The sequence below is a fragment of the Notothenia rossii genome, assembly GCF_949606895.1.
Source record: "Notothenia rossii genome assembly, chromosome: 4".
In the NCBI taxonomy this organism is placed as follows: Eukaryota; Metazoa; Chordata; class Actinopteri; order Perciformes; family Nototheniidae; genus Notothenia; species Notothenia rossii.
Window position 1 is genome coordinate 45,890,335 of NC_136902.1, and position 18,129 is coordinate 45,908,463.

The window sequence follows — 18,129 nt, forward strand, 5'->3', positions numbered from 1 at the left end:
TCCTGCTAAATAATGAACCATCCAGATCTCTCAGGTCTTCAGGGACTGGTCAGCTTTCTGTCCCCAGAGTCAGAACTAAGCATGGTAAAGCAGCGTTTAGTTATTATGCTCCAAATATATGGAACAAACTCCCAGAAACCTGCAGGTCCGCTGCAACTCTGACGACTTTTAAATCCAGGCTGAAGACTTTTCTTTTTGCCGCTGCTTTTAATTGAACTATTCATATCTTAAACTGCTCTGTAACTTTTATCCACATATTTTTTCTTTTAATGTTTATTATCTTTTCTTTTAAATTATTGTTTTTAAATGCCATTTTCTTAATGTCTCTAATTTTTTTAAAGCACTTGAATTGCCTTGTGTTGAAAGGTGCTATATAAATAAACTTGCCTTGCCTTAAGAGAACATTCTTCAAGTTTATTTTTATTTTTTATTTTTTAAGTGGGGACAGCACCGAATTTTATAATGACATCTATGAAAACATTTTGTGTGTTTCGCAATCTATTTAATGGGAACAGTGTCAGTTGCCAGTGGGTTAGATTGGTGCATTTGTTTTTTGTTTCATATTTATTGGTTTTTTCAACATAGAAAGAACATACATACATACATACATACATACATACATACATACATACATACATACATACATACTAAAGATTAAAGTTAATTTGTTTGTTTTAAACTGTTTAAAGTAAACATGTATTATTTTGAACTGTTTTGAAGTAAACATGTATTATTGGGGACTGTTTTCAAGTAATCCTATATAACCTTCTCACTCACACTCATTGACCTAGATACCAGCACACACACATATTCTTTTCAGCACACACACATATTCTTTTCAAGGTCCTTTCTGGGCCCCAATATATCTGTGCAGTGGCGGTTCTACGGGGTGGCACGGGGTGGCAGCTGCCACCTCAGAAAAATGCCTTGCCACCCCAGCTGCCACCCCATTTGGCAGCTTTGTTTTGAATTAAAAGTTGTGGCTCATTGGACATTTATGAGAGAAAATCTCAAATGTCCGAGTGCAAGTGAATGCAGCACAAGACGCGAGCCTTGTAACCCCTCCCCCCCCCCCCGGCGCGAGCTTGGAAATCTGATTGGCGGCGATTCCATTTGAATGGGAGGACAGCGCAAAACGAGAAGCATTTCGGATACAAGTAGACAGAAGGATTGAGGTATTTGCGGTCAGGGTATGGCTGGGGTAGGCTACAGCCATACCAATAAATGGCTTAGCCCCACCATGAAAAATGCTAAATAAAGTCTGCCAACTCGCGGAGTAAATTCCACAGACAGCAGTTATTAAGATTGATTTCAGTAGCCACTTGTCTGGAAATACCGAAGACTAGAAACGGTTTTGAACACTTTTGTCACGTAGTGATCGTCTTCTCAATAGAACATCTTTAATAATATCTTCTGGCCAATCAGAATCACGATAACGGCGTGGTGTTGTTGCAGGAAGTCCCGACGGAGAATACTTTTACTGTAGTACATCTCTATATACATCGGTACAACTATAAGACCCCACGGTTTGATGATTGATAGGTGTGTGGGATGTCTTTCATTTTGACGCACAGAACAATGGGGGCTATCCACCCTTATCCACAATGTAAAGTAATTCACACAGCCTCTTCCCTCTCCTCTCTGTGAGGAGCAGCAGGTTCAGCTTTCAGAACAAAGTAACAAAAAATTAAAATGGCATTCATTTTTTAAAATACGTCGTGTAGTAATATATATTTATTTATTTTTCTTCTCAAGAGAGCACCAGAATGTGTATTTGATGTTAGTATTTCTGGGGGAGAACACCCCCAGACCCCCCTTCAGGGGTTGGGTTTTCAACTCTTTCACCTGTGGGGAAATTGCAGGATTGGTTCCAGGTCGCCCTTTTTATTTACGACAAGACAAATGTGCCTTTTTATTTCATACAGTTACATTTGGATTGAGACAGGGAAATAATCTAAACCTCACGCGTGGCGTTTCACTGTCAAGGGGAGCGTGTATGTAATAACATTACAAATACTGACTTGAGCCCCACCACTGTATGGGTTAGCCCTACCATAGATTACCCAACACAAATACTCTGGCGCCGCAACTGTTTGTGGTCTACTATGACAGAGAAGAGCCTGTCAAGTTTGGCTGTTCTCAGCATTGAATCAAAACGCACCTTAGCTTTAAATCTTAATAAGTTTGTGTGGCGTTTTGTTGCTGATCAAGATGGTAATCGTCACATTCAGCTGTTATAGACATGCCAACTTGATGCTCTGCTCACGGATGAGAATAATAAACTGTTTAAATATATGTTTTTTCTTTGTGGGGGTCTGGCCCCAAAAAACAGTTTCAAGTCCTGAGAAAGTCAAATAAGACGGTGTGTAAAACTTCACTGCCCATCCAAAAAAAAGTAACCACTTTGACTTAACTAGGCCAGCAGGTAAGGACTTTCCACTGGATAATAACTGCAGCGATGTATGTTTTAGCTGAATACACGTTTTTTTTAACCCTAACTGATGCAGTTAGTCATTTCTTTAATGTTTGTTCTTTCTGATGTAAAGTCAAGGTTGTAACTGTTTGCAATGAAGTTGTGGGGCGCTGAACTGCTTTGATTCTTTTGAATTATGATAGTAATTACTGGTCTTTCAAATTTGAAGGAGGGTGAGCAAGCATCTTGAGGAACATTCATCATTAACTCCTCCAAAAAACATAGTTTATTTAATAATAACACTGAATATGTGAATCATAACAGTGATTGAGAGCTGATAGGAATAATATGATTGTTAATATTATCATATTCATACAGAAACACATCGATGAGACAGTTAATTAATGTACTTATTGCAGCAGTCTGCATATTTGGTACCCCTGCTGGTCTAAGAGTTAAACCAACTCATTCAGTTAAAATTCATTAAATTACGTGTGCCACCTTATATATTTATATTTAAGGCTTTACTGATGTGCCACAATAATGTCACCTAATGTTATTGAGGTAAAATATCAATATTGTGGCTTTCCAAGTTAATATTGATTGATATGATTGCGATTAAATCAGCATATACTTCTGCCAGGGGATGCCACCCCGGAAATTCTCCTGCCACCCTCTTGCCACCCCATGAATATTTGTCTAGATCCGCCCCTCTGTGTACAATGTTTGATTATCTGGGAAAGAATAGCTTGTGTGAAATATTCCTTGGGAAAGTAAAGGAGTGAATTCAGGTGCAAGATAAAATATTGACTCTGTCCTTGGGTAGTTCCGAAGCTCTCACGCTCTGTTCAGAAGTAAAATACATTTTCCCAAGAACTCTGATTCGCTTAGGAGTGAAATCGACTGCCTCCAAATCTGTCTATGTATACTGATGTTTATCCATCCACGGGGCTTCCTGTTTCTGACTGGCTGGTCCCGATACCTGTATCGCACGGCAGTAGAACTGGAAGTCTGGAGTACTCTGTAACTTGTATGGGTTTTCTTTACCACTAAAATCAATCAGATTATTGTAATAACTTTTATGCCGGTGTTTTGAACTCCTTCTTCTTATTAATGTGACCAGGCTCATCTAACGGACGGCGCAGAGCAGAGTTGGCCTTTAAGCCACCACCACTGTTTTATGTTTGCTCCAACAATACATACATACATACATACATACATACATACATACATACATACATACATACATACATACATACATACATACATACATATTCATACATTGACACTTGGGAAAATAACCCTTCCCTCCCCCCACCCTCAACATTGGACATTCAGGGAAACCTCACAGATTGAAATGAAACAGGAGTAAATACAATCAGATATAAGTAAAGGATGGGAAACAATAATACAAAAAATGTATATGAAAGAATAATTTGTTCCTTATATTTAGAGATAATTATTATCGTTATTATTATAAGCAGCATTGTTATTATTCCTTATTATTTATCAGTGTTTGATAGCGATATCCGTCAATTTCACTCATCAATTTCCATTCGATCACTTTCAAGGAAGTGCATGAATGTGTCCCATATTTCCTTAAACTTATTTACTTTCTTTTTGATCACATAGGTTGGTTTTTCCAAAGCGAGGCAGGACGCCATTTCCCACAGCCACAATGCAGGTGTAGGACCATCCGTATTTTTCCACCTCAGTGCAATTACTCTCCTAGCCTGAAGTAGGCAAATAATCAAGGGCACTGCTTTACGGTTTGGTACAAATGGGTCGGGATATATACTGTACCTAATATACAGAGCTTTGCGTCGAGAGGGATCTGTATAGCAGTTACACGTGCAATCAGGTTAACTATGTCTTTCCAGAATGATTGGATTTTTTTGGCATTCCCATATACAGTGCAGCAGAGTACCAACATTATCGTCACATTTGGAACAGTTATCAGGAATGTTAGGATTATACAGATTCAGTTTAACAGGTGTAACATAGGTTCTGAACAGCCATTTATATTGTATCAGTTTCAGTGCAGTGTTTATAGTCTGGGTTTGTGCCTTTGAAAAAGCATTTTCCCACTCAGTCTCTGTAATGTCTACTTTTAAATCGTCTCTCCAAGCATTGAGTCTTGAGTGTGAGTTGTCCTTTGATTTGTCTTTTATTTTACTCAGACCCTTGGCAGCCCATTGTTTGAATCCCCCATCCGCTCTTCCGGGGACAAAGTTGTCATTACCCCATATTGGGGAGAACTGGGATAGTTTGGGAGCATCTCCTATATAGACATGTGCTTCATCCATCCATCCATCTTCTCCCGCTTATCCGTGGTCAGGTCGCGGAGGTAGCAGTTCCAGCAGAGAGCCCCAAACTTTCTTTTCCCTGGCCACATCAACCAGCTCTGACTGGGGGATCCCAAGGCGCTCCCAGGCCAGAGAAGAGATATAATCCCTCCATCTGGTTCTAGGTCTACCCCTTGGTCTCTTCCCAGCTGGACGTGCCTGGAACACCTCCCTAGGGAGGCGCCCAGGTGGCATCCTAACTAGGTGCCCGAACCACCTCAACTGGCTCCTTTCGACGCGAAGGAGGAGCGGTTCAACTCCGAGTCCCTCCCGGATGACCGAACTTCTCACCTTATCCCTAAGGGAGACACCAGCCACCCTGCGGAGAAAACCCATCTCGGCTGCTTGTACCCGCGATCTCGTTCTTTCGGTCATGACCCATCCTTCATGACCATAGGTGAGGGTAGGAACGAAAATGGCCCGGTAGACAGAGAGCTTTGCCTTCTGGCTCAGCTCCCTTTTCGTCACAACGGTGCGGTAAAGAGACTGCAGTACCGCTCCCGCTGCTCCGATTCTCCGACCCATCTCACGCTCCATTGTTCCCTCACTCGAGAACAAGACCCCGAGATACTTGAACTCCTTCACTTGGGGTAAGGACTCATTCCCTACTTGGAGTGGACAGTCCATCGGTTTCCTGCTGAGAACCATGGCCTCAGATTTGGAGGTGCTGATCCTCATCCCAGCCGCTTCAGACTCGGTTGCGAACCGATCCAGTGAGTGCTGAAGGTCGCAGACCGATGAAGCCATCAGAACCACATCATCTGCAAAAAGCAGTGGTGCAATCCTTAGTCCACCGAACTGCAGACCCCCTCCCCCACGACTACGCCTCGAAATCCGATCCATGTATATTACAAACAGGATTGGTGACAAAGCGCAGCCCTGGCGGAGGCCAACCCTCACCTGAAATGGGTCCGACTTACTGCCGAGGACCCGGACACAGCTCTCGCTTTGGGAGTACAGAGATTGGATGGCCCTGAGTAGAGACCCCCTCACCCCATACTCCCGCAGCACCTCCCACAGTGACTCCCTGGGAACCCGGTCATACGCCTTCTCCAAGTCTACAAAACACATGTAGACTGGATGAGCGTACTCCCAGGCCCCCTCCAGGATCCTTGCGAGAGTAAAAAGCTGATCCGTCGTTCCACGACCAGGACGGAATCCGCATTGTTCCTCCTCAATCTGAGGTTCGACAATCGGCCTGACCCTCCTTTCGAGTACCTTAGAGTAAACTTTCCCGGGGAGGCTGAGTAGTGTGATGCCTCTGTAATTGGCACACACCCTCTGATCCCCCTTTTTGAAAAGGGGAACCACCACCCCGGTCTGCCACTCCTTCGGTACTGTTTCCGACTTCCACGCAACGTTGATGAGACGTGTCAACCATGACAGTCCCTCAACACCCAGAGCCTTCAGCATTTCTGGGCGGATCTCATCCACCCCTGGGGCTTTGCCACTGTGAAGTTGTTTGACGACCTCAGTGACCTCCCCCCGGGAGATTGGAGTCGATCCCCCGTCATACTCCAGCTCTGCCTCTAACATAGAGGGCGGAATTATCGGGTTCGGGAGTTCCTCAAAGTGCTCCTTCCAACGCCCTAACACTCCATCAGTTGAGGTCAACAACGTCCCATCCTTACTGTACACAGCTTGGATGGTTCCCTGCTTCCCCCTCCTGAGGTGTCGGACAGTTTTCCAGAACAACTTTGGTGCCGCCCGAAAGTCTTTTTCCATGTCTTCTCCGAACTTCTCCCACACCCGCTGCTTTGCCTCGGCCACGGCTGAGGCTGCTGCCCTTCGGGCCTGTCGGTACCTTGCAACTGCCTCGGGAGTCCCCCGGGATAACAAATCCCTGAAGGCCTCCTTCTTCAGTCGGACGGCTTCCCTGACCACCGGTGTCCACCAGGAGGTTCGAGGGTTACCGCCCCTTGAGGCACCTAGGACCTTGAGACCACAGCTCCCCGCCGCGGCTTCGGCAATAGAGGCTTTGAACATGACCACTCTGGTTCAATGTCCCCAACCTCCACAGGAATGCCTAAAAAGCTCCACCGGAGGTGTGAGTTGAAGGCCTCCTGAACTTGGGCCTCCTCCAGACGTTCCCAGTTCACCCGAACTACACGTTTGGGCTTACCAGGTCTATCCAGAGGCTTCCCCCGCCACTCGACCCAACTCACCACCAGATGGTGATCAGTTGACAACTCCGCCCCTCTCTTTACCCGAGTGTCCAAAACATACGGCCTCAGGTCCGATGATACGATAACAAAATCGATCATGGACCTTCTGCCTAGGGTGCTCTGGTACCACGTACACTTATGAGCATCCTTATGTTCGAACAGGGTGTTTGTTATGGCCAATCCATGACTAGCACAGAAGTCCAGTAACAAACCACCACTCCGGTTCAGATCAGGGGGGCCGTTCCTCCCAATCACTCCCCTCCAAGTGTCTCCATCATTGCCCACATGTGCGTTGAAGTCTCCCAGAAAGATTAAAGAGTCCCCTTCAGGAGCCCCATACAGGACTCTTTCCAGGGTCTCCAAGAAGGCCGTATACTCTGAACTGCTGTTGGGTGCATAAGCACACACAACAGTCAGAGTTTTCCCCCCCATAACCCGCAGGCGTAGGGAGGCAACCCTCTCGTCCACTGGGGTAGACTCCAACAACGAAGCACCCAACCGGGGACTTGTGAGTATCCCCACACCCGCCCGGCGCCTCACACCTTGAGCAACTCCGGAGAAGAATAGAGTCCAACCCCTATCCAGAAGTAAGGTTCCAGAGCCGACATGTGCTTCATGCCAAACAGAAACAGTATTTTTAACAAATGGGTTTTTTGTCTGTTGTTTTAGTTTTTTAGCATGAGCAGAATAGATGACTGGAGGGATAGGCCCGGTGCTGTATTGCGTTCAATGTCTAGCCATGCTGGAGGGTCAGAGGAGGAGAAGTAAAACATGGCTGTGCGCAGCTGCGCTGCCCAATAATACAATTGTAGATTAGGTACTTGAAGTCCCCCTCTATCATAAGGCAGATGTAAAACTGAGAGCCGTAGTCTTGCACACCTGTTGTTCCATATTAATTTTGAGAAGAGCTGCCTGAGCTTAAAAAAAAATGATGGTGAAAGAGGGAGAGGAATAGACTGAAACAGGTTAAGAAATGTTGGCAGAATAGACATTTTAAGAATATTAATACGGCCAAACATGGAGATGGGCATTGGCATCCATCTATTCAGAGATTCTGTTACTGATTGTATTATGGGGTCATAATTGGAGGAGACAATATTCTCAATTTCCGGGACAATTTTTATTCCTAGGTATATGAAACCCTCCTGAGTAGCTGAAAAGGGGGTGGGTATCCCTGGGATTTGTCTCTCATTTTTATTTTAAAATAATATGGTGGATTTAGAATTATTGACCTTATATCCAGAGAATTCCCCAAATGAATTGATTAGGCAACAAGTGTTGGGATAGATGTTCTCAACTTGGACAGAAAAATAATAATATCATCCGCAAATAAGGAAATCATATGCTCAGATTCACCTATCCTCACACCCGAAATTCTCTGATGTTGCCGGATAGCCAAAGCTAGTGGTTCAATAGCAAACAGAAATAAAAGAGGGGATAGGGGGCATCCTTGTCCTGTGCCCCTGTGTAGACCAAACGGTTTGGATATAATGTTATTTGTTAATACCTCAGCTGTTGGATCTGAACCATTTGAGATATTTTCCACCCATCCCAAATCTCCTCAAGACTTCCATCAGATATTTCCATTCAATCCTGTCAAAGGCTTTTTCAGCATCCAACGACAGGATTGCGGTGTCTTTAGCATCACTCCTTTCATGAAGTATATTAAGCACTCTGCGAATATTATGAAAAGATTGACGGCCTTGAATGAAGCCATTGGAGATTAAGGACGGTACATATGATTCTAGCCTTCTTGCCAAAGTTTTACACAGAATGTTTGTGTCACAACACATTAAGGATATGGGACAATAGGACCTCCTTTCTGTTGGTGGTTTACCAGGCTTTGGGACCAAGGTGATAATTGCAGACCGTAAAGATGGTGGTAGAATACCCAACTCGTATGCCTCTTCAAACATATCTCATAGAGGGGGGAGACATTTGTCTGGAAACAATTTATAAATCTTATAGGGATCTCATCTGGTCCTGGTGTCTTCCCGCTGCTCATATTCCGCAAGGCTTCCGACATTTCCTTAACAGTTAAATATGTATCCAATTCAGTCTTATCTTGCTCTGTCATAGTTGGGATTTCTAACTGATCTAGGAATTCAGATTGTAACTGAGTATTATCTGGGTGTTCTGAACTATAAAGGGATTCGTAGAATATTCTAAAGGAGGAGTTTATTTCAGCTGGATCTACTGTATTGTTTCCGTTATCTAATTTGATTGAGTTTATCCGATTGCATTTTCTTTATTCTCAATGCAAGAAGCTTGCCAGGTTTGTCACCTTGGTCATAGTAAGATTGCTTTAACCAAAGGAGGTTTGCTGCAATTTTACTAGCAGATAGCTCCTTATACTGTCAACAGAAGGAGCGCTTTATGTTTCTCTGGTATATCATTTTGGTATAGGTCAAGTTCCAGAGTTTTAATTTGAGTCTCAAGGTTGGTTAACTCTTTATAGTGAGCTTTTGATTTAGAGCTTGTATAGCTAATCATCACACCCCTAATGTAGGCTTTAAATGCTTCCCATCTTATGCCTGCACTAGTCTGATCTGTGTCAAAAATAATTATCAATATTATTACCAAGAAATTCTACAAATGTTGGGTCTTGTAACCATTTGGTTTGGAGGCGCCACCTAGAAGGACACCAAACAAGCCTCGGTATATGGAGGGTTAATGAGATGGGTGCATGATCGGACAATACTATGCTGTCATAACTGCATTCATTCACATGTGATAATAAGGCCATGGATATCAGAAAGTAGTCAATACGTGATGACTTCTTATAAGTACCTGAATAACATGAGAAATGTTTTTTTGTAGGATGTAGCTTTCTCCAGACTTCAATTAAATTAAGATTGTTTATAGATTGAAGCAGCACCTTTCTAGCTTCCGGATGAGAAACATCAATGTCTGAGGAGCGATCCTTCTCTGGGTCCAGCACATAGTTATAGTCTCCGCCTATTATATATTGTTCAGGAGTAGAGGATACAGTAAGAAATAAATTCCTAAAAAAGGCATGATTATCCTTGTTAGGTCCGTAAACATTGACCAGTGTAATTTGAGTCTCTAATATTTTTCCCTGCAAAATAATGTATCTTCCTGCCCGGTCAATTATTTCATGGCTAACTCTGAATGGGATTGATTTGTGGATCAAAATAATAACCCCTCTGGCGTGTGAGTTAAATGGGGCTGTAAAGACTTGTCCAGGCCATCTTTTTTTAATTTTAGTAATATCAGTTAAATGGGACTCTTGAATAAAAAGGATTTGTGATTTGTCTAATTCTGCCTAATACCTGTTCAATCCTCTCACATTCCAGGATGTGATCTTTATGTCTGTTTTACCAGCATTTAGTGTGGAGTGAATTGTATAGTGTAACACCACAGGGATATCTCTATTAGCTACTGCTCTTTTTATCAAAATAGAGAAGCAAAAAGGAAAAGAAAGTAATACCAACAACAGTAGGATAATTATACCATATATACAATAAGCAAGACACCCGGAAAATCCCCCCTGAACTTCCCTAAAACCACCTAGGTAACTAAAGACTTTGGTTACTCTAAATGCTTGATGCTCATAGCAAGGAGCAGCCTAGCGCAGAAACGTGGAGATTCCCATATTTCCGTAGGCTCCAGCTTAAACATTTAGACCACTTGCCAATCTTTCAGAACAAAAGAGCAGAGGAATACAAATAAAATAGGAAAATAACATATACACATATATATCCACACTTTAGAGAATTAACCAAACAACCATGATCCTGTCACAAACAGACAAACCTGAACAATAACGTGAAAGGGTTTGTCCTTTAGATGGGCATTAAATAACTGAACAGCAATGTCTTTCATTCATAACATTAGTGGGTACACGGCAAGTCGTTATGACGAAGATTTACCTCGTTGTAGCAAGTCCATGGTGTCAAAGCCTCTGTTTAGCTAAACGTTCTAGTTTAGCACTGGCTTAGGCCTGGCGTCCTTCTGAAGCTTTTGGACAAACTTCTCTGCGTCGGGGACCGTGTTGAAGGAGTGTCGCTGTCCGTTGTGTGTTACTACCAAGATAGCCGGGTAGAACATCCCGTAGCGGAGCTCCATGGATTGTAGCCAGGGGCGGACTGGCCATTGGGAATACCGGGAGTTTCCCCGGTGGGCTGGTGCTGTGTGGGCCAAAAAAAAAAAAAAAAAAAAAAAACTTTTTATTTTGCCTAAATCCTACCGGCTCAAATTTGTAAGTATTCTGGCCACTCCCTTTTTTTTGCTTACCTAAATCCTACCGGCCCACATTTGTAAGTGTTCCGGCCCAGCCCAGCCCAGCCCAGCCCAGCCCAGCCCAGCCCAGCCCAGCACAGCCCAGCCCAGCACAGCCCAGCCCAGCCCAGCCCAGTGGGGTGTGTTCCAGTGGGCTGGGCTGGGCCGTTTTGATGGGCTACCTTTGTTCTATCTATCAGTTTCAATTTCACACATCAGGCCCGTAGCAGCTGTCACTGCGCAGTGAACGATCAGGAGTGAGTGACTGAGAGACCTAGCTGGCAGTTGCTTACAGATGGATAAACAAGCTCCAAAGCGTAAAGGCGTTTTTTGTATAGTTTGTGTATACAGTATAAGCTACAGTATTGTAGCGAGCCCTGGGTTCAGAGGGAGGGGCTTGCACAGGGGAGGTGAGGGGGGGGGTCGGCAGAGAAACAGGGTTCAGGGGGAGTGGCTGTACGGCTGTACCCGTAGGATTGAAAAGGAGGAAGTGACGTCTGACTCAGAGGTCGCGCGGCTGTGGAGAAGAACGTGTTGTCCACATTCTGTTACTGAGTTTAGGCTAGTTAGCTAGCAGGTTTATTGTTTTGGGTGCAGTCACTTTTGCCTCCACTTGCTGTTCAAATAAATGTTGAAAGAAAAAGTAAATCTGTTCACAGTTCTGTTTTATATGGGTGTTGAAGAAGAAGAAGAAGAATTGGGAGGGATGAAACCCTCTTTAATGGTCACACATGCAGAGCACACAGCACACACAGTGACATGTGTTCTCTGCATTTAACCCATTGTAGTACCAGGAGTCTAGTACTAGGAGCAGTGTGCAGCTATTGTACAGCGCCCGGGGAGCAATGGGAGTGAGGGGGGAAGGGGGATGTCCGGGGCCTTTCTCAAGGGCACCACGGCAGGGCAGGAGGTGAACTGGGACCTCTCCAAGTAGAAGTCCACACTCCAATTGTAGGTCTGGTCGGGGACTTGAACCGGCGACGCTACGGCTCACAGTCCAAGCCCCTACTGACTGCCATAGATTTAGTCCCTAATTTTGCTCTCAAAGTGCACCAGATTGATGCATTTAACTTCAACATTTAAAAAAAAATCTTCCTGGGGGAGCTTGCCCCCGGACCCCCCTAGAGGATGTGAGGTCCACCACCTGCCCACAGCCCCTGTTAAATTGTCTCTCCCACATTGAGGAAGCTTCCTACGCCCATGTTTTATTTCATGTGTCAAGTCAGGCAAATTGGGTCAAAATGTTATTGCATCAATGATCTGTTAACATTAAAATCACTAAATATATGCTGTAACTATTTTGCTCTAGGCAACTCAAGGGCAGTTTGCTCTAGGCAACTCAAGGGTAATGTGATTACTATATGAATAATTGTCCAAAATAACATAAAATGCATAAGGTTTTTTGTTAAGTTACATACTTTCGTAGCCGGCCAGCCGACCCTTACGAAAATGAACTATAGTATTACTATAGTATACTATAAAAGTTGTATAGTGTCCTATAGTAAGTTTGTAGTGTTCTATCGTATTTTTCACCAGCTATCGGATTACTATAGGTTTTTCTGTAGTGCCATTTTATTAGCTATAGTAGCCCTATAATATTCAATAGTATTTCAATAGTAATACTATGTATCTAGATCTTTGTAGTATTCCTATATTATTTTAAATAGTATAACTATAGTATAATAAATATTGTTTCTGTAGTTGTTTTTTGAACACACTAGACCACTCCTATAGTAATAGTATGATATTGTCATAGTCAATGCATATTATTACTATAGTGTTTGTAAAAGTATTACTATAGTGTTTTTTTTGGTGTTTCCGTATTAAGACTATATTATTTTAAATAGTACTACTATAGTATATAATGGTGTTTCTGTAGTTGTTTTTATAGTATCACGATACAGCGATTCTGCGATACTCGATACAGTGCAAGACAATCATCTATGATACATCCCGATATGAAGAAGAAAAATACCCCAAAAAAGGCAAAAAGCAGGTATTGTTTTATTTTTTATTCAATGCATTGTGGTGTCAGTTTCACCAATTTCACATAAATCAATTTACAACAAAGTGCATAGTCTTAGCTTTGGCCTCTTTTATACACACACAAACACACTGACTGCGACTTGTCGAAGACAAACCATCTGCTTTTATACACACAAATTCATTTTGATCAAGTAATCAAAGGCGAGGTCAGATGTTTGTGTCGGACGTTGAATAGAGAAAGTGGTGAGCGTTTGCTCTTACCATGCAGTTAGAAATCAGCCTCAACAGCTGTAAAAGCCAGAAGATTGGCATTAATAAATAATAAATAGTAATAGTATATACATAGATATAAATATTAATAGTAATACATAGTATATAATAAATATATTCAATTGGCTATATTGTTATACCCGCTAGAAGTAATGGTTTGAGAGCACTGCGAGTGGCAGTTTATACACGCTAGATAAGCGTTTGAATTCATCTTTATTGAGAGCACCGCAAGTTGCTTTCACCGTCCGACCCTCTAAAACCGTATATTGGCATTAATAAATAATATATAGTAATAGTATATAAATATATTTAAATAGTAATAGTAATATATAGTATATAATAAATATATACAATAGGCTATATTGTTATACCCGCTAGAAGTAATGGTTTGAGAGCACTGCCGTATATATAACCGTATAAAACATACGGCTGTTTTCTAAGACGCGTGGGCATCCTGACAAGACCTAATCCCTTTCATTACCGTTGGGAAGAGGTACAAGCCACCCATCTACATACATACATTTACAACGGATATCGTTAAGGAAAAAAGCTTTGGTTCGCCTTGTCCTCTCGACTTTAGTGCACACTTTCTTTGATGTGATGCCAAGACTTCGATAATTGAACAAACTATCAGCTTTCTTGTCATACAGCTGGACCACAACAACTGGAATGGTCTGACACAAACAGTTTGATGTGCAAACACAATTACATTTTAGTAGGAAAAATAACAGTATTTCTCCACAAGATTCATTCTTGAGTTTGACCACAGTGTTATTCCTTTTCTCTGACCGACGATAGTTTGTAGTATGAAAAACCATGTTTCCATTGACAAAGCGGTCATATGACTCTACTGTTTTGACAGGAACTGTTCTATTCAGAAGTTCTTTTACAGCTAATTTTATAGATATTGTCAGAACAAGTGAAGATGATTTTCCAAGAGTTGTGAAAGTGCCAATCCTTTCCTTTATAAGTCTTTTGTCAGCAAGCTTGCCTAGAAACAAACCAAAATCAGAATGTGGGTCAAAACCTACAATACAAAGTTGTTTGGGAATGTCACGCCAAAGGACAAATAGCTGGCAAATCTGTTTTGGGACATACTGGGTACCATTAAATAGAGTCTTTAGGAATCCATTATTGCTCTCAAAGCTAAATGACGATGTAGCCCAGAGAGGGGTCCCCAGTTCAGGACACTATCAGTTAGATGGATTAATTGATGACAGTTGAAAGAGACATTTTCTTGGCCATACAGTTGTCCCATCTTTACTACAAAGAGTGTCAAGGCATTGTTAGCAAGTTGGAGGTCATGTGGTGATATTGATTCTTGTAGCAAAATGTGAATACTAAACATCAATAAGAAATAATGTTGCAAAAATGCAGGTGGAAGGATACCTGGCAGAACGCTGATGGAATAAAAGAGAAGGAATGCCCGCCACTCAGATGCCTTCCAGAACTTCCGAGTCAGCAGTGACCGTGGTGTTCTGACTATTTCCTTAGGTGGCTTCAGACAGAGAAGACGAGAGTCTAGCTTTGCAATCTTTCGACCTAAATACCATGGATTCAAACAGTTGCACGTGTCCAACCACAGAGACATAAGCTGTCGGCACACACCAAGCAGCACAGAATGCATGTAATCGGGGACAAATCCCAAAACGATGTTGAACAGGGGCAGCATAAAAAGCATGGACAATCCTTTAACTCCATTTTGTGGGCTAGCAGATTGAACGGCCTTAACTGCATTGTCTCTGAACTCATTGTGTGTCCTCTTCACTTGTTGCTCTTCATCATACACATAAGACCTTATGAATCCCCTGCCCTTTGGCATAACCACACCAGGGTGTAAGCACCAGTCACAATCATATTCCCCATTGAACTGTTTGCAATTCCGGAGTACTGGCCTGCCAATGGCATCAGAGGAGCACACCAAAGAGAACACTTTGGAGGAGTGAGTGGTGTCTTGTCTGTCTTTCCATTCAAATGGGTTTTGGGCAAGATTGCAACATTCATCAATGAACAGTTTTAAAAATGTGTCCACCCTAGGTTTTTCAGGGCCAAACCAAAGTCCTGCAACCATCACATTCTCTTTCCTTTGTATGCAGGGGAGTTCATTGATTGTAAATTGAAGTGGCCAAATTGAGTAATTAGAGGAGTTAAAGATTGGCACCCCATCACAGTTCCACAAGAGTGTAAGATCATCTTCAGCCAATTTACCTTTTTTGAGCAACTTTTGGTAAATCTTCCCATCCATCAAGTCATTAATGTTGTCATGTGAATGCCTAATAGATTTAGGTATTAAGTCTATACCATGGTTCTCAAGAGTGTCTTTTAGGAGGTCCTTCAGTGAAAAGAAGAAGTTTCCCCTTTTGGCACTCGTTGTCGTGTTAAAGGAGGTGCCACAGTGTGAACATGAGCCATCATCAGGATCTTTACCAATGTAATGTTGACAGACCTCACAGTAAAAATGAGCCACGCTTGACACAGCCGGATCACCGAAAAACTTCTTGAAGAGATACTTGGATGCAGGGACGAGGTTAGGGACGAGCAAATTGATTAAACCCAGTAAGTCACTAAGGGCAGCTCCAGTTAGATGATGACGCAGAGCAAAGATCATCACAGCTAGAAGGCCCTGCCCCTGTGTCACTGTTGCACCTGGATACAACATTTCTTCATTCGGAAAACAAATAACCGTAAGAAATAATCAGATAATAATAAAATAATAATAAATAGTAGTTGGATGAAATGGGTGAATGGTGGCGCTAGAGGAAAGGTGATGGGCTCACACAAATCAATAGCTTTCTTTCTCTAGAGCAGGGGTGGGGAACCTCCGGCCTCCGGGCCGTATACGGCCCGCGTGACCATTTGGTACGGCCCTCGAGGTAATTTATAAACACACGCAAAAAAGAAAAAAATTCAAGAAATCTAGACTGCAAAATAATTAAACAAGCTTGTTTTTCCTGGCCAAGGACAGGGTCCTTGAACACAACACGAGCCTAACGTGTCATCACGTGGTATATGTCTCGTCTGACAGGAATGTAGTTCTAACGGAGAGCACCAGAACGCGGCTCCGGGCCGGGACTTCACAAATTGCAATACCCATAAGGAGCTGTAAACATGCCGCAGTTTTTGCGTGGCTGTGTCTTTAGTTGAAAGCCCTGTGGCGATCTGTTCTTCTGTCATACTGATCATACGGTCAATAACGTTGTTGTTATTAGCATCTGGTTAGCTAGCTATGCTAACGAATATAAGAAGCTTTTTCTCCAACCAGTGAGGTAAAGGGACATCTTTATATGATCATTATAGTTATAGAAAAATAATAGAATAAAGTAAACAGGTATACAATACTAATATGACAGTAAAAAAAAGTTTTTGTTAATAAACAAGAATACAGTTTAAAAGGGAAGTGATTTGTAAAATATCCAAAAAGAAAAAAATCTGTTTCAGTTCTGTTTCATATGGGTGTTGAGAGATGTATCCATAGATCTCTTCATGTTGCTCTCAAAGTGCACCAGATTGATGCTTTTAACTTCAACATTTAAAAAAATCTTCCTGGTGGTGCATGCCCCCAAACCCCCCTAGATGAGGTTAAGACACATTAAGTAAAGCATCAGATATTTTTAAATGCCGAAAATACAATTTGGTTTAAGGAAGGATACATCCTCATGAAAATAAACATTGAATGGTTTGTTGGCAACGCTCCCTTTTTCTTGCAATCTGCAGAATACTTGTGTGCGTTTCTCTATGGGGAAAAAGGCAGCTGAGCTCAGAAAGATGGTCACTTCTTCAAACTAAAAAAGCAGTTTATAGCCGCATGATTGTATTAATCTGCCAGACTACCACCACTACTCGCATATCTTCTCCGTGAGTGTGAGTGAGTGAGTGAGAGAGAGACGTTGCAGTGTGTGTACAGTTTATGCTATTTGACAGTGAATAAATGATGCAACTCCTGTGGCTTATTTGCTACCTGCTGCTGATTAAAGTGAAGGCCCCAAAGTCTTTATTTTTCTCCTTTTAGTGACAAGCCGTTAATAAGGTTTTGCTCTCCAAATAACTGTTTTGAATTCGGACACTTTGGTGGTTGGTAATGCTATTTAGGCCATCCAGTTATTTTAGTCGGGCCGGCTCAGATGATTGGTCGTGCTTTTTACAGTACTACGGCTTCCACATTTTTTAATGGACTTTAGTAGTAATAATGATCCCGCTTTCGTCTCATTAGTATGCATAAAAAAGTGACAGGTCACACCTCCCCCAATTATGCAAATGAGCTAAGTCCTGCCTCCCCTTTGATCGAGGTGTGAGATCTCAAGTAAGTGTGATATCCCAAGTAGGTGTGAGATGCGTCGATAGGAGGGGGGTGATGTGTATTCACAGGTGTGAAAAGCCCCAACTGTTGCGCCTTATAATACAAAAAAAAAAAATTGTGTTTCAATCACATTAGTATGCATAAAAACTGACAGCTGGGCCCGCCCACAAGTGTGTGTGTGTGTGTGTGTGTGTGTGTGTGTGTGTGTGTGTGTGTGTGTGTGTGTGTGTGTGTGTGTGTGTGTGTGTGTGTGTGTGTGTGTGTGTGTGTGTGTGTGTGTGTGTGTGTGTGTGTGTGTGTGTGTGTGTGTGTGTGTGTGTGTGTGTGTGTGTGTGTGTGTGTGTGTGTGTGTGTGTGTGTGTGTGTGTGTGTGTGTGTGACGGTCTCCCCTAACCCCTGCTGTGGACCGGG

At 42.5% G+C, this 18,129-nt stretch overlaps 1 protein-coding gene across 3 annotated transcripts in view; it reads right to left on the reverse strand.

The window, feature by feature from the left end:
- LOC307037901 (general transcription factor II-I repeat domain-containing protein 2A-like) overlaps positions 1 to 18,129 on the reverse strand; it is a 120,889-nt gene that overhangs the window by 9,813 nt on the left and 92,947 nt on the right. The window contains exon 5 of one of the 3 annotated variants that reach the window (XM_079679108.1): positions 10,817 to 11,074. The exons of the other annotated variants lie outside the window; for them this stretch is intronic. Coding sequence (XP_079535234.1) covers positions 10,970 to 11,074 — 105 coding nt within the window. The 3' untranslated portion in view covers positions 10,817 to 10,969. The remainder of the gene's footprint in view (positions 1 to 10,816; positions 11,075 to 18,129) is intronic. 3 annotated transcript variants of the gene reach the window in all.